At 39.9% G+C, this 24,236-nt stretch overlaps 1 protein-coding gene across 1 annotated transcript in view; it reads right to left on the bottom strand.

Moving 5' to 3' along the window:
• FRMD3 (FERM domain containing 3) overlaps positions 1-20,864 on the bottom strand; it is a 261,219-nt gene extending 240,355 nt beyond the window's left edge. Inside the window, exon 1 of the mRNA XM_049770634.1 lies at positions 20,574-20,864. Within this exon, the coding sequence (XP_049626591.1) occupies positions 20,574-20,720 (147 nt within the window). The 5' untranslated portion in view covers positions 20,721-20,864. The remainder of the gene's footprint in view (positions 1-20,573) is intronic.
• Between the last annotated feature and the right edge of the window lie 3,372 nt (positions 20,865-24,236).

Here is a 24,236-nt window from a genome sequence, read left to right as displayed (position 1 = left end):
ATGTCTAAACAAGCAGAAGCAGAGATAAACAAATGGGACTACATTGAACTGAGAACTTCTGTCCCTCAAAGAAAACAGTGACCAGGATACACTAAAGGCCACCCATGGAATAGGAGAAATATTCACCCAATATCCATTAGATAAGGGGCTAATATCTAACATATACAAGGTACTGAATGAACATAACAAAAATAAATCTAACCACATCAAAAATTGAGAAGAAGAAATGAACAGATACTTCCTCAAAGAAGAAATACAAAGAACCAAAAGGCACATGAAAAAAATGTTTTACATCACTTATCACTTATCATCAAGAAGATGCAAGTCAAAAACAATGATGTACTATCTCACACCAGAGACTAGCAGACATCAGAAAGAACAAGAACAATCAGTGCTGGCCGGTATGTGGAGAGAAAGGAACTCTCATTCACTGCTATTTGGAAGTCTACCCTTTATAGAAAACAATATGGAGATTCCTCAAAAAACTGGAAATTGAGATCACCTATGATCCCGCAATACCACTCTTAAAAATATACCCTAGGAACACAAAATTACAATACAAAAATGCCTCTGCATACCTATGTTCACTGCAGTTCTATTTAAAACAGCCAGAATCTGGAAACAACCCAGATACCCAACAATGATGAGTGGCTAAAGAATCTGGTACATATATACAATGAAATACTATTCAGCCTTCAGGAAAAATGAAGTCATGAATTCTTTTTATACATGAATGAACATGGAAACTATTATTTGTTTTACCTCATATTTCTGTATTTTTCTACAAAGTTGTGAAGAATTAAAAAAAAAAAAAAAAGAGGATGCCCAGAGGCCAAGTGGTCTCAGGTATATTGGTGGAGATAAAAAAAAAAAAAAAAAAAAAGGACAGAACTAAATACCCAAGCCAAAGTCAACAACAATAGAATCAAGAGATCCAAACTATAAGAAATTATACTAAAAATGGGCCTGTTACACTGGCAGGCCCAGTGGATGGAGGTATTGAATGCTGCTGGGAACTTTGGTGGCGGAGGTCAACACTGGTGGTGGGAATTGGCCTAATTCACTGTCACTGTATGCCTGAAACCCAACAATGAAGGACTTGTAATTCAAATAATTCCAATAAAAATTATTAAAATATGGAAACAGAATCAAACAACATTCTCTGGATATCCAGAATAGTGAATAAAGCTCTTGGGTGTTTTAAAATTTGATAACAAAAATAAAAATAATTGCAAGTACTACAGAGCCATTTGAAAAGCCGGAAAACAATATGGAAAAAAATGAAGCAAAGTCTGTGTTGGTTTTTACCCATTTATTTATAGGAAGAATAAGTAACTACTGCACCTCTGGACTTTTTAATGTACCATTTTCAATCAGAATACAATGGTGGGAAACATTATGAATCAGCATATAAATAATTCACAACTGCTCAAAATATAGCATTACTGGAACCTGAATCAGGAATAAATCTGCTTCATAGAACTGTCTATATTTGAGTGTCTTCATTTAAGTTCCTGAAGAGCAGATAGCTGCTATCCAAACCAACTAGAACTCACCTGGAAGTTTAAAACCTGGTTCTTCATCAGGACTGCCTTCTCAAGGTTCTGCTGAAGGTTTTACAATTCTGGGTATTTTATTCTAATTTTTGAATTTCCATGTCTTGAACAGAGTGGGTTCAAAACTCAAGTCCCCTACTTACTGATTGTGTGATTTGGAACTAGAGACATCTCTGAGGCCATTGTCAAATGTAAACTAAAGTTTATTTGGTTTGTTTCCTTTAGGCAGGATACTTGTTTTTTTAATTAGGAAAATTAATAAATTGAATTCATTAAATATTAATTGGTAGGATTAAGTGAAATGCACTTAGCTCAAGGATTGTTCCATGTAAGTGTACAACACTGTTGCTACGATCAGTACTATATGCTAAAAGTTATCCATTACATAGTCTTTCAAATATATATATTTTTTGATGTTGGGCCACACTTTTCAGGACTTAATCCTGGCTCTTTGTTCAGGCATCTTTCCTGGCAGGGCTTGGGGAACCATATCTCTAGAACATTGAATCTAGGTCTACCACATGCAAAACCAGTGCCCTGCCCATATAATCTTGGGCTATCTCTTGGGCCATCTTTCAAATAATGCATGTTTGTATGGGGAAACTATATATCCCAGGCACTAAAGAAATTTTAAACATCAAAAAACAGCAACATTCCTGCCCTCTTGACTGCCAGTCCAGAGGAAGAACAGGAACCCAAAGAAATTAACATGTTAATCAACAGACAAAGCACAAAGGAAAAAAGTGATAAAAGGCAAAGTGATTGGGAATGTCACTTTATATAGGAGACCCAGAAAGTATGTGTGATGAGACATTAAAATTTTGTTGGTTTAATAAATGTTTACTAACTGGTCAACTAATCCACTGGAAAAAAAAAATCTTTCTATTGGTCTCCTGCAAAAATAAGCCCAAAGAGTACATGGGTATATATCATGCTCACACAATACCTGAGAAATACTCTTTGTTTTTCTGCTATTTTCCATCCACAGACCAGGCTCTCTTTCTTTTGCCCTTCACTCACTGCTGTCCCCTGGGATCTACACAAGTCACTATTCCTTGAGAGGAATCTCACACTTCTTATGCCTTTCAGTATCTCTGATTGTTCTTCACACATCACTGAGGGAGTGGAATTTTAAACAGGGCCCTTGGGAGTAAAAGTTCTCTCTGAAGACATCCTAAATCTGCAGAACACAGAGGTGAAGAGATATGTAAGAAGAGTGATAAAGATGTCTTCAATTATTCTAGTCACTCTGCAAAGAAGAGAAATAAAATGGCATTACAGAGGAGTGAGGTAGGCCTAAACACCAGGATGTGATCTTCACTCATCCAACATAAGCACAGGTCCACCAAAGAGAAGAAGCTGAGAGAAACATTAATATACAGCAGCAAATGGTCTGCAATGTTTCTGGAGTTACTCAGTATCCAAAACAAATCAACAAAGCCTACTGCACCCTACTTAATGCTCTAGAATTGTCAGACAAAATAGCCTGCCCAACATAATCCTGGTCACTTGCTTCAGAACAAAGGAATAACAACAAAACTTCTCAGTGAGAAAAGAATATTGGGAAACTTTCCTAACTTTAAATTATATATCACCAAAACTCTACTGTTAATATCATATTTAATGGAAACTTTCCACTAAAATCAAATACGAAACAAGTTAGTCTTTGCTCATCATTCCATTTCAGTATCACACTGGAGGTCACATCACACTTTAAGAGCTCATAAACCACATAGTGCTAGTGGTACCAAACTGTATGTCACAGATATAGAGCAGTTTCATCTCTATTGGACAACACTAACTTATGTACATAAGGAGGTATTGGGATCCGGGTTCTGAACAAGGAGGGATGCCATATTGTATTGTAAGGACCACATGATGTAAGCCACATAGTAGGTTTCCACAAGCCTATTTCCATTAACACTGCTCCAAACTACCTGGCCATATCAGGTAGCCTATCAGAGAAGGACACTAGGGAGCAGTAGGAAGGTGCCCCTAGAATAACCAATCATTTTAAAGATCATCAGAAAGCTGAAACCTCCCTATATTCCTTCCCTATATAATCCTTTTCATAACCTTGGGCAGAGTTCATCTCCTTCTAGAGATGACCCTGGCTGGCCAGTTTGGGGACTGTTGGCAGACAAATTAAAGTATTTAGCTTTACTCTGTTGTGTGGTCTCATTCTTTGACTCTGGACTCTAACAGAGGCATTCTATTCAACATTTATTTCCTGACATTCCCAGCTACCACAGCACACCCTCTCACACTCTGGGTTAAGATTATTCCTAACAAATAAATAAGATTGATTACCTTGGAAAAGGGTAATTTTGGAAATTTTGATAACTAAGAAAATTCCCTTAATTTAATAAATTTAATAAATCTCTTAATTTAAGAGATTTAACTTCATTGCTGGCTTCAAGGTCATAAGTTATGGAATCATCACCCCCCCCCAATACCACATGAAAGTTTAGTTTCTTGGCCAAGAAAAAGACTGAAAACACTAGAGCACAATGGTAGAAGGAAGCTAACACTCTGGTGGAGGGTATGGTGTTTTATGCAAGAAACCCTACAATTGCCAATATTGTAAAGCACAGTTCCTAAAATAATTTTTTAGAAAACACTAGAGTACATGTTTTGCATGAAGAATTCCTGATTTGATCATAAACACATGATTCCCCGACCCCACCAAGCACAATTGCCAGGCTTTGAACAAGAAGCCACTACCCAATATTGCTGTGGCTAATCCCCAAAATATTGAAAACCTTAACAAAAAAGTCAGTGTCCTAAGGATGATAATCTTATAAATGCTTCCAAGGTTAGTTAAGGAATTTGACTACTTAGATGGTGAGTGTCCAATGACAACTTACTTTTAAAGAGATGTGGAAAAGGCAATCATATAAAACATGTCTAGACAATTTTACCTCAATAAAACAAATAAAAAGCATACACTGTATAAAAATAGTCCAATCAATACGTTTTACCATAATCTGGCTATGAAAGTATAGTCAACTGGCTCTATACAATAATTCTTCAGGTCATTTTGACCCCAACAACAAGCCATGCCTCAAAGAGGTCATCTTTATTATACAAACAGTAGCCTCTAATGTCTCTTTGCCCAGTTCATTTGGTTGGTATAGTCTGAGTAACTGCCAACCCACTACACAATATTTAAGACCTCTCTGATGATAATAAGTAGAGTTTCGATGCATTTCTTTTCATTCCCCATACATGTCATAATCAGCCTTCTTTCCCTAAAAGTCCTTTCTCTCAATATACAACTCCCAATATACTGGCAAGACAATATATAATTTTTCCTTAAAACTCACCTAAGAAATCATTTCCCCCATAAGACCTTTCCTTTGCTTTCCAAGTTAGATTAGGTGTTTCAGTGGCTGCTCTAGAATTTCTATGGAGGAGATATGTTAAGAGGGGAAATATGATAGGAATCAGGAAAAGGTAAGTATAATGTCATGAAATCATATTTGATAGCAAGGTATGATTATTGCTGTGATGGTTATAACATCAACTTCTTTAAGATACTTTATTCACAAAAGTATTTCTTTGAATTTTCTGTGTCACTACTAGACTAAGAATTTAGACTTACTAATTTAAAGTTCTAGTCTTATAGGCAATACCAGAAAAGGAACAAATTCTTTTCATTATCTCTGGTTTCCAGAGTTCTTATCAGAATTGCTCGTTAAGTATTTGTTTGGATAGACAAGCTGATACATGGAAGGAAGGAAGGAAGGAAGGAAGGAAGGAAGGAAGGAAGGAAGGAAGGAAGGAAGGAAGGAAGGAAGGAAGGAAGGAAGGAAGGAAGGAAGGAAGGAAGGAAGGAAGGAAGGAAGGAAGGAAGGAAGGAAGGAAGGAAGGAGGAAGGAAGGAAGGAAGGAAGGAAGGAAGGAAGGAAGGAAGGAAGGAAGGAAGGAAGGAAGGAAGGAAGGAAGGAAGGAAGGAAGGAAGGAAGGAAGGAAGGAAGGAAGGAAGGAAGGAAGGAAGGAAGGAAGGAAGGAAGGAAGGAAGGAGGGAGGGAGGGAGGGAGGGAAGGAAGGAAGGAAGGAAGGAAGGAGGGAGGGAGGGAGGGAGGGAGGGAGGGAGGGAGGGAAGGAAGGAAGGAGGAAGGAAGGAAGGAAGGAGGGAGGGAGGGAGGGAGGGAGGGAGGGAAGGAAGGAAGGAGGGAGGGAAAGATAGATGAGTGGATACAAGATGAATAGAAAGATGGGAGGAGTCAGTTTCTAATTTTCAATTTTACCTTCAGATGGAAATCTTCTAAAGAGAAAATATCTTGAAAAGCTATCTCCCTCTCTTCATCTCTCTCTCAGATATATAGATGTGTGTGTGTGTGTGTGTGTGTGTTGTGTGTGCGTGTCTCCACTCCTCCCTTCTTTCCTTTCCTTTATCTCTCCTGTCTCTTCAACAAGAAAATGCTTTATATGTAATACCAGTTTGTCACAAAGCTGGTATTTCCTACCTATTGAGTGAAATAAAGAAAGATTAGGGTAAAGGAAGAATTTTTAACAAATATTAGATGATTGCATTTAAAGCCTCTTTTTCCGCTAATGGAAGTGCAATTTGAAGATAAACCAAAACCACCTTCCTCTCTGTGGCATATGATTAAAATCTGCTTTGTTCTTCTAATTTGCTCTTCTCAAATTACCACACTGCTGATGGCACTGAAAACTCAGACTTCATGGCTGCCCTTGAATTACTGTGCAACTTTTCCTCCCTATTTTTCTTTTAATCAGCTTTGAAACAAAAGACTTTTGCCTTCTACACCTGGTGGAGAAACTGTCTCCAAACCTAAAGACAAAAGGTGTTATTCAAGGTGCCTCTGCTGGGCTAATGACCCTTAGCAGAAATTCCCTGGAGATTTTAGAATACAAGAGGTGAAGTTATCCTTGACAAGAATCCAGGTGGTATGAGGTTTTTTTTCCACCCCTGACTCCAGAGATTTTATTACTTTTTTGCCTAACCCTTCAAAGGAGAAAGGATGACAAGAATGATCTACTGTCTAATCTCCCCCACAATTGTTTTCTTTTTTTGTTTGTTTTTGTTTTGGGGTCACACCCGGGGTGCTCAGGGTGTGAATTGAACCACCATCTCCTGGGTTGGCCACATGCAAGGCAAAAGTCATAGAGCTCTAGTTTTCTAGTTGTCAGAATACATGGTATAGAGTTGCTAAGATTTCACTTCTAGGGTCCCTGAGTGATAGCACAGCAGTAGGTTGTTTGCCTTGCAAGTAGCAGACCTGGGACAAACCAAGGTTCCATCCCCAGCATCCCATATGGTCCCCTGAGCCTGCCAGGAGCAATTGCTGAGCAAAGAGCCAGGAATAACCCCTGAGTGTCACCAGATTTGCCCTCCCCCCAAAAAATTTTTTCACCTCTAAATGACAAAATAACTTACCTTAGAGAACAGATTACTGATTAACAGCATCTTTCCTCTTTTGTTTACCTTTTGTAAACTTTTTATTTATGAAATTCAAGAGGCTTGAAATGTTGTCCATAATATGGTTGTTTCAGGTGTTCATTGTTCCAACACCAATCCCACTATTAATGTAATCTTTCTTCCACTATTGTCCCCAGTTTACCACTCACTCCTAAGCCTGTCCTCTCGGCAGCCATAAAATAACTTATTTTATATTGCTTACTACAGCAAAATGACAAATAAAAATTATCAAAAGAGTTCAGTAAAAGAAAATGTGTGAAAATTGGAGTCATTTATGTAGAACTGAGACAATTCCCAGTCCAGCCCTCTCTAGAGGGCCCCCAGAATTTTTAGCCAAGCACCAAGGTACCTCTGAGTTATGGCTGCTTGGCTTGCATCTCTAGAAATTTGTAGTGAAGCTGGGCTGTTGCTTAGATGATATTGTCCTTGGGATATGGGTATGGCTGCTGGAGCTTTGAGGAGTTTAGGGAGACTGCCTACCCCCGCTGAAAGAAGCCTCCAGAGTTTTCAGCTTCAAAACTAATTAACCTGGGTGTTTTATCAGCTTAGTTCGATTACAGTAGTTGTGAGGCACTGAAGCTGGGCCTTTTGAATGGCAGCAGGTGTGGGGTCTGAGTGCAGCTGCCAGGGCTTTGGCAGGACAAAATTTGGCCCACCCCTTCTCAAGGAAGCCCCAGGGTTCAGCCCAAAGACCATGGTATTCCTAAGTTTCATCAGCTTGGTTTAGCAACTTTTCTGAAATTAGTCCAGAAGCTATAAAGCTAGGCCATCATTTACTTCTTTCATTTTCAAATTTAGCAATTCTTTTGAATTTTATTTGCAACTTTAAACTAAAAATCAAGTCTTTACCATGGCAAAAAATATATATATAAATATATTTCAATATATATCTTTCAATTACCTAGTTTAAGTCTGTTACATGATTTGTTGTCACAATCTTGAAATGCTGTGTGTGTGTGTGTGTGTGTGTGTGTGTGTGTGTGTGTGTGTGTGTGTGTGTATGTATTATACCCAGTAATGTTGGGAGAGCAGAAATCAAATCTATGGTCCCTGAATGCAGAGTATGCGTTCCAGAACTGTGAACTCTCTCCTTAGCCCAAAAACCTGACATTCTTAATGGCCTTGGAATATGAACCCCACACAATCATTTTGCACCTGGTCTCAAAAATTATATAATCAGTCCTATCTCTCTTGGAGTGGCTTCACTCTTATCCCTGTCTCCAAAATCAACCACATATTTTCCTTCATATGCACAGCCAATCATGTTGTTTCATACCCAAGACGGTTCATCTTACTTAGAATGTCTTTTTCCACATCTCTGAAGAATTGGTTTCCATTTGTTCTTTAATTATTAAACAGGACCTTAATTATTAAATAGTGTAAGAGACACTTATTGATGCGCTACTCTAAAACATCCAACCATATAAATCTAGTCCTAAATCCATTTCTTATTTCTGCTTGACTATTTTATTTATTCTATCCCAAATGATTGGTAGTCTGATAGCTTTTTGACAACTAGCTTGATTTTTCTTATCATTAAGTCCCACTTTATGTATGGTACTTAAGATGTAATTTTGTTTTCTTGGGTCTCTCAGATGATGCTCAGGAGGTCTGGAGGAACTGCTGATGATTCTTGAACAATTAGGCCAGGATTCAATGTATGAGCCTTAGGATGTTGTGTTGTTCAGGACCTGCAGTGCTGGGATTAACTGTGACACTCAGGGGTTTCTAGAGTTGTATTTTTTAAGGACCATATGGTGCCAAGAATTAATCTTGGGTCAGCCATATGTAAGGTGAGAACTTTCTTCCCCATACTATTTCTAAGCTCCTACACTCCACTTTTTAAGTGTTTATCAAATAAAAGTGCTATTTCAAAAACTAATTTACTTCTGAAAACCATGATTACTTGATCTCTACAAATGTTTTCCCCTTTCAAAATAAGCTTATTTTCTTCAAAAGTCCTACTCTGATTTCTCTCTTGAACCTTCAGCAAAAGTCACAAAGTAAACAGCTCCAGAGTTCATATTACAACTCAAATGCATTGTGTGTTTTTTTTTAATTCTCTTGGGTTGTTGTCCCTCAAAGTCACTTTTGCAAGTAAGAACAGCTGGTCTCTCAATGCCTCTGGGAGCATCTAGGAACTACTGGTTTAAGCATATGATTTGTTTGTGCTGAGAAGTAGTTGAGTTCTTCTTCTATGGCACCAAGAGTTCAGGATAGAGAAATGCATGAACACAAAGTGTAGTTCAGAGGCCTAAGAAGTACCTTATTATACCTAGGAGCCATGAGTTCTCACAGATTTCAGCCATTATTGAATTGACCTCATATGAAATTCTGTTTGGAAACCACTGCTTCATCTGACTAGGTTAAGGAGCATAAAGGAATTGCTTCATTTCTAGCATCAATATCCAATTAGCACGGTAGTCTGTGGTGACAGACACTGCTACATAGATATTTTTATTCATTCATTCTTCGATCATTCATTGAACAACTATTGAGAGAAATGGTGTGGAATGTGACAGACAAGGTCTCACCACAGGTATGTAAATATAAGTCCTCATCTACAAGGAAATTAGGAATGTCACCATGAGACAAATAGTAAAATCTACCACCTCATCATCAAAAATGTAGTATACAGGCCAGCAACAACAACAGAAACTGGAAGTTTATTAGAAATGCTGAATGTGGGGGCCCTCGTAATGTTGGTATGAAAGTGGATTTTCCTCCACCAGTGGGTTCTTGAAAATTGTATGAAAGATTTGCCTAAAACCTAGGAAGAGTAAGAGTGTATTATTGATTTGGAGTTTATGATACAGTTTCAGAGTAGATAGGTCTAGATCCTTCTCCAAATACCCAGACCTCTCCTTTACACATTTTCAATGTCACCAGGTCTACACCCCCCCAGTGTACGATGGTCAGATTCTATACTCATGTTGCTCTCTACCCCGTGTACACTTTCCTGGTGTGAAATCATGTCTCTGAGTCTTTCCTGGACTATATATACCCTAGTATATCTTCTCTTAGCTTCTCTTTGTTTCCAGGCGGCCACATGCTTATGGATGAGATCCCTGTGCTCTGTGCTTGTTGCTTGGCTTCTCTCAACTGCTCTCCAGCAATTCCTATTATCCCAGCCAGCTTTCCTACTCTCTAGACAGGGCATGGTGTGCATGAGTGATACTCCTGTGCTCACTAACTGTCCCTGCCCAAATATACCATCTGGCCAGTTCCACAATCCCTACCTGATCTTGCAGTCTGTGTGTGCAAAGAGAGAGATGGATGAGAAGGACTAGAGGCTTACTTTTAACTGCTGCCATCTTTCACCCCAACCATCTCATTGTCTATTTTGATTGATTTGGGGGGGTTTGATTTTTGGGTCACCCCCGGCAGTGCTCAGGGGCTACTCCTGGCTCTACGCTCAGAAATCACCCCCGGCAGGCTCAGGGGACTATATGGGATGCTGGGATTTGAACCACCATCCTTCTGCATGCAAGGCAAACACTTTACCTCCATGCTATCTCTTCGGCTCCTATTTTGATTGATTTTAAGTGACAAAATTTACCTGGCACTTCAAACTTCCACTTGCACTGTCTCACTGAGACTTACTGAATGAAGAAGAGCTCCAATTCCAAAGACCACCAGAAAATCCAAATCTCATATGCTGAGATAATATTTGCTTGTCCCTCCCAGAGTGGAACACTAACTCTTTTTAAATGGCTTCTAATCATAATTCTATTTTTTCTTATCTCTGAACTGCTCCTGACTTTCTCACAGATCAGTATATCAGAGGATAAACAACTTGTATTCTTTTTTTTTTTTTTTTTTTTTTTTTTTTTTGGTTTTTGGGCCACACCCGGCGGTGCTCAGGGCTTTCTCCTGGCTGTCTGCTCAGAAATAGCTCCTGGCAGGCACGGGGGCCCATATGGGACACCAGGGTTTGAACCAATCACCTTTGGTCCTGGATCGGCTGCTGCTTGCAAGGCAAACACCGCTGTGCTATCTCTCTGGGCCCACAACTTGTATTCTTTAACAAGCAGAGTAGAACTAAGAAGGGACCTTGTTATTTCCCCAATGATGACATTTATGCTAAGAATAGCCCCATGAGCACAGTCAGATGTGGCCCCCTTAAAAAACAATACAGTCCATAAGATTACCACTAATAATCCCAAATGTACACATAAACATTTTCCACATGCATGCTAAATTATTTTTATTTCATTGACATCATATCAAACATTAATTTGCTCTCTTGAAGGCCCATATACATGGGCATTCTAATTTTGCTTTATTTAGAGTGTTGTGTTGTTTATTATTCAGAAATTTGCAAATTGACAGTCAGACAATTCTGTAATTGTTTAGTTTCAAGTTTCAATCTTGAGATTTCTTTACACCAGAACCACTAACCTTACCAACATTTTATTGCCTGGAATAAACACCGAGCCATTAGGCCCTCTTAGCTAAGCAATCATAGTCAAGACAACTGGATAATGACAAGTAAATGAATAAAGGTGGAAGAAAGCAAACACTTCAGTAGAAGGTGTGATGCTAAAACATTCCATTTATAGAATTCTACCATAAATGTATTGAAATCACAGTGCCTGAAATTATTTTTTAAATAAGCCACAAAATAATAAAACCTGAACACAAAATACAAAATTAAAGTCACACTGGATTGATAAGAAATGACTCATAACAGGTACAGATTTATTTAAAGAATGATAAAAATGTACTGAAATATCCTGAATGTTGATAGTTCAAGAATATTGTGACATATTAAACTGAATAAATTCTATAAAAATTGTACAATGCTAAAATGGTTAATTTCATGATATGTGAATTACATATTAATTAGTAATTGCCCAAAGACTTCAATATAAGAGATAAACCCAAAACCATTAAACAAAACTATATTCAGAAGTCTGTATAATTTTATTACATAGTAGTTGGCTTTGAAACCAAAAGCACCAGCAACGAAATAAAAAAAATTACCTAAGTTGGACTTTATATTTAAAATTATATTTATACTAATAAGAAAGCATAAAAATAGTACACAATAGAAGAAATATCTGTGAATAATAGGCAAATGAGAGGCCAGTGAGAAAGCTCCAGGCAATTGAGAACCAATTTCAATTCCCAGCACCAGATGGTTCCCCAAACACTGCTAGGTGTGCCTCCAAAAAAATAAACAAGAAAATATATCTCCAAATAAATTATTGTATAATAGGTTGTATCAAGATTACAAAAGAATTCTTACATATCAAAACAAAAATTTATTTTATATTTGACAAAGGGTCAATTGAAACAAATTATGGTTTCTGAGAAAAGAATTGAAGTTGACAAGGTGTCTAAAAGGAAAAAAATGGAGGGGAAAGAGAACAGAAAAATATAGGTTATAGAGGAAGGTTGTGGGGGCAAGGACAGGAAAGAAACTGGCTACACCAGTGGCAGAAAATGAACCACTGGTGAAAGGATGGGTTTTGGAATATTCTATGAAACTCAACCATCAACAACTTTTGTTGTTGGTTTTGTTTTTGGGTCACACCAAGTGGTGATAAGGGGTTATTCTCTCTTTGCACTTTGGATTTATTCATGGTGGGCTCAAGGAATCATATGGGATGCCAGGAACCAAACAGTGGCTAGCCATGTACAATGCCTTAATCTGTTGTACTATCACTCCAGTCCCATCAGCAACTTTTTTAACTCTTTATCTCACAGTGATTGAATTAAAAAATTGGAAAATATTGAGATTGTGAAGTTGAGGTGGAGATAAAAAAATAATGGTGGAAGACTTTGAGCATGCTGGTGGGGTATAGTAATTCTGGACACCAAAGGCATAAATATAAATAGTATTACAAACCATATATCTCAATTAAATAGTAAACATGATATGGTACAGCAAGCAAAAAAAAATTTAAGTGGGCAAAGAATCCAAATGGGCAGTTTTCTAAAGAAGATATATTAAATACATGAAAAAATATTCTACATGATCAGGTATCAAGTAAATTTAATTCAGTGAGTTACCACTTCACGCTAGATGGTTATGACCTAACATAGAAAATAATAAGAGTGATCAAGGATAAAGGAAAATGAAAATTCCAATTTCTGGTTGGAATGTAAAATAGTGTTGTCACTGAATAAAAAAAACTGATTGGCAGTTCTCCAAAAGATCAAACCATGTAACTCAGTCATTCATTACCAATTATATGCTTTAAAAAAATGAAATGTGTATCTCTAGCAACTTTTATGGAGTGTTAATTACTTTTTTCAAAATAGCCCCAAAATGATAACAACTCAAATGTTCATTAGCCAATAAACTAACAAAATGGACTATATCTATACAATGAAATATTATCCCATAATTAAAAGAAATGTTGTTATTGCCTTAAATTGCATAAACTTTGAAACATTAAGGTAATTAAAAATTGCCAGCCTCAAATGTAACCATATCATAGAACTCTATTATTATCAACTCTTCACAACAGATAAATCTATAGAGAAAACAGAATTGTGGTTATCCAGAGCAGGTGAATTTAGAGGGGAAAAGAGTAGGACTGTTAAAAAGGAATAAGGAGAGTAATGAATTATTTCAAAACTTGCTGAAGTAATAGTTATACAATTCTCTGAAATGTATTAGTCATATAATTTAATTCTATTAAGAGTTTAATGATATATAAGACTCAAACTATTCTGAAAAAAATAACAGCTTAGTGTGAAAATAGATAGAAACTCTTATTGTCTCTGAAAGATTTCCAGGACTTCGAGAGATTTCCTAGAATATATTCTGAGAACCAATCACCCAGATAAAGTGACTAGAGAAGAAGTATGTACTGTGGGTTATCAGTCATTTTTCCCCTTCACCTTTCGTAAAGAGCCTTGGCTTCTTGGTCTGTAGACCACCATCAAAAAGGAAGTTGACCCCACTGAGTGCCAGGGTCAGGTTTTGATCACCTTTCCATTAACTATGCTCACTATCTCAGGAGTGGGCATGTGACTGAGAAAGTTTGATCAGAAGACCAAACTGGCTTGGAATTCCAGGGTTGAAAATAATTTCTCTTCCTAAAAACATGTGAGATTTAGAATTACATAAATCTTCATTACTGAGAATAAAGTCATAATAAAAACTAAACCATTCTTGAATAAAGTCCTTAACTTTGGATATCTGAAACAGTAAATGTCCTTAATGCAAGAGTCAGTTTGTATTAGAATTTGGTAAATGCTGTAAGAACACCCAGCTGATACAATGTCCAAACTAAGTGGATAAAGTTAACAGTATTATTTTCTCCCTATAATTAATATATTTTGTCTTTGTTTGGACAGCAAAAGATAAGATCTTAGCAGACACATTAAAACAACATCACTTTTTTCCCCAAAAATATACGTAATATGGGGCCGGAGAGATAGCATGGAGGTAGGGTGTTTGCCTTGCATGCAGAAAGATGGTGGTTCAAATCCCAGTATCCCATATGGTCCCCCGAGCCTGCCAATAGTGATTTCTTAGCATAGAGCCAAGAGTGACCCCTGAGCGCTACCAGGTGTGACCCCAAAACAAAAGAAAACAAAACAAAACAAAAATATATATACATATATATACCTAATATAAAGAACTGGCCCATATTATTTAAACCCAAAAATGTCAGAACTGGGACATACTATTTGGCATACTGTCTCTCCTATCCACTCCTTTTGTGTTTGATTTTCAGTGAACTCTGAATGACATACAAGATTTATCTGATAAAGCGCAAAATTGTCCTTACTAACCAAAAAGGAGTGAGTATCAGTGGAACCTAACTTGAATTTCACCAGCTAGGTTACCATAGGTACTGTTTTAGCACAGATGTAGGCTTGTATAAGATCATCTATTCCAAATTATATGAATCAAAGCAAATACAAAGTCACTCTTTGTGTATTTCAACTACATTAGATAGAACAGTACTCTAGACTGGAGATGTGGCTTGGAAGTAAAATACATGCCTTGCTATGTGAAGTATTAGGCTTGATCTCTAGCCCCACAAAGACAAAAATAGTGTTCTATATGTGCGTGATGTTTTAACATTAATCCTTGCATAAACTATTTCCATGACTGTAAATTGAGGGGTTATGGTTGCCCATTATAAAAAGCTAAATAGTTTAACACAATCAGAAAGTGACAGCTTAATCTTAAAGACATTAAATTTTAAGACAAAATGTTTTCACTACTTATGATTACCTCTAATATACACCCTCACATCATTTGAAGATGACAATAATTTTTCCAACTACTACTATAGACCATAGTAGTACTAAGCCCTTAGTATATAGCTTTCATTTAGTCCCTGTTAATTCTGTTCTTTTACTCCAATTTACAGATGAGAAAATCGAGGCCCAATGCAGTAAAATGGCATACAAAATTACCTTACTAGAAATAGTACATCAAGGACTCAAACCCAAGCAAGTAGCCAAGTAGCAGATGCTCAAAATCTGTTGGTCATGCTGACATTAAAAACATAGTAGAGGTAAACAGATGTACTTTCTCTAGATAAAAAAGAGTGTAGCTATCCAAAATTTGATCATTTGATAAGGATACTTAACAATACAAACTACAATGATGTATTCAGTAATCTATTTTTAATCTTTTTGTTGTGTTGTTGTTTTGGATCACACCCTGCAGCACTCAGGGGTTACTCCTGGCTCTAAGCTAAGAAATCGCTCCTGGCAGGCTCAGGGGACCATATGGTATGCCGGGATTCGCGAACCACTGTCCTTCTGCATGCAAGGCAAATGCCCTACTTCCATGCTATCTCTCCAGCCCCTATTTTTAACCTTATTTTTAAGGAAGTAGAGAAGAATAAGGTGTTTCAAGAATCAAACCCAGGATTTCAGACATATAAGGTATCTAATCTACCACTGAGCTATATCCCCAGTGTCAGTGATTTTTCCTGACCTCCAATCTGATATACAAAGATTGCCAAATAGTGGGAGTTTGGTACCGGGAAAGGAGATAATTACACACATAAAAAAGTTATACACAGGGCCGGAGAGATAGCACGGAGGTAAGGCGTTTGCCTTTCATGCAGGAGGTCATCGGTTCGAATCCCGGTTCGAATCCCGGCGTCCCATATGGTCCCCCGTGCCTGCCAGGAGCAATTTCTGAGCCTGGAGCCAGGAAAAACCCCTGAGCACTGCCGGGTGTGACCCAAAAACCACAAAAAAAAAAGTTATACACAAAGATATTCTAAAGATCCATAATATTATAAACAAATAATAAATGAAATATTAAAAGTAACCAAATAAGGGGCAAGAATATGGCTCAGGTTTGTCGAGTACAAACTTCAAATTTATGAAACAGTTTTATCATTTCATTATTTCCCAAAGAACGAGCAGATATAACCCTAGTGGTCCCAACTGATTGCTGGGACTTGCTCCTGGACACCACTCTACAAGAACCACTATAAAAAATTTTAAAGAAAAACAAAATAAATACAAAAAAAAGATAGATTGCCTAAAATAAGTCAGAGTTTAAACAGCCTCATATTAAATTCTCCTTATAGTTACACTCTATCAATAATTTTAAACCAATTTGACCTATCCTGACAGATTTTACTGCCTGCTTACTCAACATCCAACTCACCTTCCAATACTCTCTCTCACTCACTCGCTCACTCACTCGCACATTAACTCCATAATGGCAAAGCTAAAATCTCCAATTAAAAGAACAAAAACTGAAGATACCTGATACACACATTCTATAGACTCTTTTGCAGCAAGGGTACAGAAACTTGACCCAATCCTGGTCAATGGGTCTTTAGGAAAGGTGTCCTCCAGGATTAAAAATAATGTTTATGGGAAAACCACCTCTCCTGTGCACTAGTGTCAGACTGACCAGAAACTACTGTAGCTACCATGTAATCAGAATTACCATAGTGATAGAGCTGAAGTGTGAGGATGGAAAAATAAAAGAATAGAAACTTCCTGAGTTCACGATAAATAATCCTCAAAAGCCAAATTCTGATTTCTATAGACTGTTTTCTTACTTGCCACCAAAAGTATTCTAACTCTTAAATCTTAAAACACAGTGCTTTGGGATTTGAATCAAAACATCTAAGTTCTAATCCATTTACTAAGTAAGCAAAGTTGTTTCATACCTCTCAACCACACCTTCAGTAGATAATACTCAATGACAAATCAAATCAATAAAATAGATAATTGTGAAAAATCACAGGAGATCAAGCCTATACAACCAATTTTTTTATGAGCAACTTCTCAAATGCAGTTAGTCTGGGAAATAATTAAACTATTGACTTATTTTAGTCACCTCTATCAATGCACTTTATTTTACAAAACATAATAGAAAAATATTCATGGGCCAAGTATATGATTCATAGGGATGAAGCATAGGCTTTGCCTATGATAACCCAGGATTTGATCCCTAGTATTAACTAGTTCTCCAAATACTGCTGGGAATGCCATCCTCAGAAAAAAAAAAAAAAAAAAAGAATACTGACTCCAATTGCCAAACCAATAATTCAATATTCAAATCCTATGATTAGCAAGTAACATAAGTAAATCACTCATTTTCTGTCTTCAATTTAATATTTTCATGATATATATATATATATATATATTGGTTTTGGGGCCACACCCGGCGGTGCTCAGGGGTTACTCCTGGCTGTCTGCTCAGAAATAGCTCCTGGCAGGCACAGGGAACCATATGGGACACTGGGATTCGACCAACCACCTTTGGTCCTGGATCGGCTGCTTGCAAGGCAAACGCTGCTGTGCTATCTCTCCGTGCCCATTTTCATGCTATTTTAATGTTGAAAGACAATGAACTTTGAGTAGTGGGTGAGTTAGCACCCATTCATTGCTTATTCAACACATACTGAACATATATAATATACAACAACCACAATAAAAATGCCCTTACCTCATGGGCTTGTCTAGAATCTAGAATGAAATTTAGTTCATCTATAAAATCATATTGTCTACTATGCATATGCCTATATTCAAATCAAAAATACAGTCAAATCTAAATATATGAACTGTTTACTAACAAATAATGTGAAAAGTCTATCCTTTACTTATAGAGTCAGTATGTAACATGTCAAAGAGCTGTGAGAAGCCATCAGAAAGGTGAAGAACAAGAAGATGACTTGTACTCTGCTCTACTTGAAGCAACAAGGGTCAGGGATGCGGCTCTAGTGCTGAAATACACACCTTGGATGTACAGTCCTTAGTTCAAACCCTCAGTGTTGTTCTGTGGCCTCGAAGCCATGCAGTACAAAGCATCACTAAATTCCAGACTCCAGCATTGGCAGTAGTGTCCTGCACAGGATCCCTCCCACACACACCCCACACACTGCCTAAAAGAAAATAGATTGAAATGAAAGAGAATCAGAGCAAATTCATGTCCTATTAGTCTTCAAATATCAATGCTTATCTCAGTTGGAAAAGTCCAACAAGATTATAGTAAGGAGCATTTAGCTACTCCTTCCCTTTCTGGGCTCTTCTCTAGTTCTCTGTCCATTTGGAACTCCTCTACTCCTTTCCAAAACATCCACAGACAAATTATGGAAAGGACTGATCCCACGGGCTGTGAAATGAAAGCAAATATTTTCTGGAATTGGCTACCAGACTGCAAACACCAGGCCATTAGGTAGTTTGCTTAAAACTTTTATTTATGAAAACAATGCCAAAATTAAGGTAACTTTTAAATGATAAAAGTTATTGCTTTACTTAAAAATTTACAACCCACATTTTGTGCACGTTTAAAACCAGACTCTATGTGACAACTTGTAACAGTACATATACTCATTTGACTTTGTGATTTGGGAAGGAAGGGAGGGAGGGAGGAAGAGAGAGAAAGAAGTGAAGGAGAAAAGGAAAGGAGGGATGGAAAGAGGGAAGGAAGGAGGAAGTAATTTTTATGAACATGTAGTCATGTAGTAATGACTACAAACGTTTCTTCTTAAAAAATGTTTTTTAAACTATAAACAAATAAAAATTATTTGTATCATACTCAGACTGATGATCATACACATACATTCCTAGGAATGTATATGGTCCAAAATTATTTTTTAAGCTTCTAACTCACTTTAAGTGTTTAGATGATCATTACCATTTGGGATCAAAGGGGCAAAAAACAATGAAAAGGTGAAATTAAATGTTTGCTTTTCTGTTTATTTTCTTTGGGGTGGGGAGTTGTTTGTTTGGGTGCCACAACAGGCAATGCTCAAGGGTTACTCTTGGTTCTGAGCTCCTGGATTATTTCTGGTATGCTTGGGGACTATATGAACCTGGGCAAGTGCCCTACCTCCTGTAATCTTTCTCCAGTTCTAAACATTTGCTTTTATTTTTAAGAAAAACTAAAATAAACATTTGAAGAATAGTCTTCTTAAACTCTGGCACAGGTGGGCCATACAAACTCTAACTTTGCAATCTGCTATTAAACTAGGCATAATTTGCTGTTTCTCAGAACACCACATAATAAGCAATGTCCTTAGGGGGCTAGTTGATCTATTCTAAGGAATACGGAAGACTCAGTAAACCAATAGTGTTAATTCCAAACTGAGACAGAACAAGGCAGATAGCGATCTGAGACACCAAAAATTCCATAATTTCTACTATCTTTCTATTCAGTGTGGGTTAAAGGACATGTACATTCACTTTAGGAATTAAAGTACAAAAAATGAGTCCCTGGATCACAAGATAGTACAAGCCAAACCTTTCTGTTAAACCCAAGTGAGCACAGAAAAACAGTAGTAAATCTCCGACCAGCCCCAAGACTTTTAAGCCCGAGGATAGATATAGAATTGCCATCACTGTAGTCTTCTGGGGACCCACTCTCGCCTTTTCCAATTTGGGCAAGAGTAAATGTCCTCCGATCTTATTCCAATATTCCAGGAGATTCTCCCCCAGAACCCAGAACCCGAAGACAATCCCTCGCGACGGCCTCGTGGCTCTTTTCCTTTCTCTGCCACTCCACTTGCAAACTCCTTTCGAGGCAGCCTCAGTGCAGCACAACGCGCTCCCGCCTCTGAAGGGCTGCTGCCAGGAGTTCCCGAGGTTCTCCTTCTCCCTCCACGGAAATTTCGCCACTGGCCCACGAGGTGAATGAAGTCAAGCCCATCCACAGAGGGGAAGCAGGTCGCTGGAGCGGAGGGTAACCCTCGAAGTCCGGATCCATAGAGGGAGATGATGGCACTGGATCGGTGCATGCCTCACCCACGTGGAGAAAGGGGAACACGAAAAGCGGGAGACTTGCAGGTGGTGCCTTCCCTCAGCTCTCGGGGTTCCCCTTTCCCCCACTAGCAAGCCCCAGCCGGGGTGCAAGGAGACGAGAGCCCGGGGCGGAACATCTGGGGAAGCGGCAGAGGAGCGAAACAGATAACCTGAATAAGCTTGGCACCTGCCTCGAACCTTGCATGCACCACTGTCCGGGAAGGGCTCGCCTCCGAGGACGAAGGAAGAGGAATCCGGTTTTTCCACCAGGCCCCTCCGGTTGGGATCCTCGCCCTGCGCACCCACGTCCACCAGCAGACGGGTCACCCACAGCCCACACCCCAGCTGCGCCCCCTCGCCCCGCGCCGCCCGTACCTGGATGTGGCAAGAGATCTCGGAATCGTCCAGCAGCCGGATGGTGCATTTCATCTCCTGGTGGAGCGATTTGATGCTGGAGCTCCGAAAGTGGATCATTTTCATGGTCCGCCTGCCCCTCGGCACACAGCGGCAGGAGGCGAACATGCACCGCGGCCCGGGATCGAGCTAACGGTTCAGGCCGGCGCCGACACGCACCCTCGCGCGGCCGCACGGTCCCGGGACCCCGCGCACAGCTCAGCCCCGGCGCCTGCGGCCACACATGCCCGCGACAGGCAGGGCGCGGCGGGCTGGGACTGCCTGGGCGCGGCGCGGCCCCTCCTCGCGCTCCTCCCCTGCGCTCCTCCCCGCGCTCCTCCTCCCGGGGCCTTTTCCTCCTCCTCGCGAGCTCCCCGCGCGTCCTCCTCCCGCGCCCCTCCGGGCCTGCTCCGGCCCCACCTCCTCAGCCCCCGGGCTCAGCCGAGGGAACAACTCCGGGGGGCGCGCGGCGCGAACCAAGGCCTCCCCGGGACGCACACCCTGGGGAGGAGGTTGAGGCTGCCGGGGGCGGGCGAAGGTGGCCCGAGAGCCACCCACGGGCCTGCTGCGCCGCCGCTGCGTCAGCCCAAGGCCTGGCCGCCTCCTCCCTCCTCGGCCGCGATCGCGGGGACTCCGGGGGAGGTGCCCCGGACCCAGCAGGTAGAACACTCGGGAGTCCTGCCTGCGGGGCGGCCGGTTTATCCACCGGGCGTACCGGGTAAACACGCTTAGTGACTGCCTCTGGTGCTCGCAGCTTTCTTTTCCTAAGGCTTTATTTTATGTCAAGTGCTTGCGGAGTCCACCCGTCTCCTGAAAATGCGGAGCCTTTGCTGAGGCTCATTCCCTTGTATTGTCTGTCTCCCGCGTCTCAGCTGGATTTCATTCAGCACGCAATACTGGAAATCAGCGCTAGAGGGGCCCCGCGTAGGCACTTCGCCTGCCTTCTACCCGCGCCCCCACCGCTGATTGCAAAAGGCATCCCTGGTGGATCAATCTCAGGGCAGCGAGGACCCTGATATTTGCTGCCTGCCGCCACGGGGTCGGAAACACGGATGCTCCAGTCCTGTCTTTCCCGTCTTGGCCTTTGAGTGCATATCCCATTAGCCATGGATTGGCTTAGAGGGAACTGTGGAGGTGCGGTGCGGGATCCAGGAGCCAAGAGCTAAGGTGTCCCTCAAGCTTAGCAGGCGGTTAATAAGAAGTAACCCTAGGACTTGTTGCCCTGCCGCCAGCAACTATGGCTGCTGCTTGCTGAGTCCACTGCAAGGCTCTGCCTGCCCTAACATCCACACGGCAAGCCCACCCCTGCACCGCTCGAGGCAGCCTTGCTCATAGATGCTCTTGGACAGTGGAATGACAGTCTTGACAGTGCCTGCTGACCCCCCCCCCTCCAGATTTCTCCCAGGCTCAGCATCAGCTTCCCCCACGTTGTATAGACAATAGCTTAAGTAATAGAGCTCGAGGGTTGTTTTAAAATAAATCGCAGGCAGTATTGGTCTCCCTGTGTCCCATTGTCTTGCAAATATGAGGGCTGGGTCTATCTTGGAGCTCTAAAGAAATGCTGATTAGATCCTTGACTCTGCCTTTGACCAACCCTAGAGATCTTTCTGAAATCCCTGTTTCTCTTTCCAGTCTTCTAGGGTTGGTCCAGGTCACCTGCAGCTGAAAGACAGGAATGAAAGAGGCCAGTGGAGACTGTGAGAATGTGTATTCTGGAAACTCTAGAGGCACTGTTGGCCTTACCTCTGCTGTGTGAAAACTGATGGACTCCTCCTTAATAATCTACAATAAGGCTCCCTATTTTATTCCAGTGGTCACAAGTAAAAACTCTATAAATGGAGGCCACAGAACAAGGCTATGGGGACAGCTAGTATGGCAGGTGGCCCACTAGGAGAAACACAAGGTTGGAAGGGGACAGCGTTCTCCAAATACCTCTTTTGTATACATTTTCAAATTAAAATTATTGGGACATGGGAGATAACTCAAAGATTCAAAATAGAAACTTTGAATGCAGGAGTCCTGGGTTTGACACTTGGCTCCTCATAGTTACCAGCACCTCTGGGAATGAACCTAAGCACCAAAAGAGACAATTTGGGACATTGGTGATGGGAATGTTGCACTGGTGATGTGGGGTGTTCTTTACATGACTGAAACCCAACCACAATCATGTTTGTAATCAAGGTGTTTAAATAAAATATTATTTAAAAATAATTTTGTAAAGTTAAAGTTTAAAATTTTTACTTTCTTTTTTTTAATTTTTTTATGATGTCTTTAATTTTATTGTGGTAAATATATACAAAACAGAAAATTATCCCTTAAAGCTATTTTGGACATTAGATTTCCAAAGCTATATTCAGGGGTCACAGCGGTCTTACTACCCAGTAATACTCAAGCCACTTGGTTCAGTGCTTGGTCTTGGTGGCGCAGTATTACTGTGATTCAGCATACTGGGTGTCACTAGATCCATACCCAGAAGTCCTGAGATGGAGGGTGAGGCATGTGGTACTTGGTTTTCAATTTAGACCAGGAAGTAAAAGCATGTATCCATTATCTCCGATCCAACTCCCCAGCTCTTAAGGTATTTTTTTTTTTTGTGGTTTTTGGGTCACACCCGGCAGTGCTCAGGGGTTATTCCTGGCTCCAGGCTCAGAAATTGCTCCTGGCAGGCACAGGAGGACCATATGGGACGCCGGGATTCGAACCGATGACCTCCTGCATGAGAACCAAACGCCTTACCTCCATGCTATCTCTCCGGCCCCTCTTAAGGTATTTTTAAAGTCACAGTTCAATGACATTATAATTTTATATATGGACTGGGACCGGAGAGGTAGCATGGAGGTAGGGTGTTTGCCTTGCATGCAGAAGGACAGTGGTTCAAAGCCTGGCATCCCATATGGTCCCCCAAGCCTGCCATGAGCAATTTCTGAACATAGAACCAGGAGTGACCCCTGAGCATTGTCGCGTATGAACCAAAAAACAAAAACAAAAACAAAAAAATTTTATATATGGAATAGCAACAGTACAATTACAAATATCATTATTTACTATATTGTATTTTTTAATTTTGAAAAAAATTTTAAAAATGCCCATAATGTGGCACAACCTTTCCAATGGTTCATTTCCAGAATTCTTCATCATATAAAACTGATTTCTTATTAATGCTAACTCCCTATTTCCCCTCCTAGCCCTCCTAGAGAATTTGTATTTATGTTACATTTCAAATTTCCAATTATTTTATTTGTTGCTTTTGTTTTGAGTTTTCTACAGGTTCTAGATAGTAATCTATTATTCATTATAAAAATTGCCATTATCTCCCACTGGTGAGCTTCTTTCCTTAAGACATGCCTGACTTGATTTTAGATAATGCATCATTTGAAACCTATCTCTCTGTTCATGATATTTTGAAATAATTATATTTGAGTTGCTTTTTTAAAGATATTTAAGATTCTATCAATCTTGGGGCTGGAGAGATAGCATGGAGGTAAGGCATTTGCCTTGCATGCAGAAGGTCAGTGGTTCAAATCCCGCTATCCCATGCGGTCTCCCGAGCCTGCCAGGAGTGATTTCTGAGCATAGAGCCAGGAGTGATCCCTGAAGACTGCCAGATATGACCCAAAAACCAAAAAGAAAAAAAGGAAATATTCT

Source organism: Suncus etruscus, chromosome 3 (genome assembly GCF_024139225.1).
Source record: "Suncus etruscus isolate mSunEtr1 chromosome 3, mSunEtr1.pri.cur, whole genome shotgun sequence".
Classification (NCBI taxonomy): domain Eukaryota; kingdom Metazoa; phylum Chordata; class Mammalia; order Eulipotyphla; family Soricidae; genus Suncus; species Suncus etruscus.
This window is presented reverse-complemented; position numbering and strand designations above follow the sequence as displayed.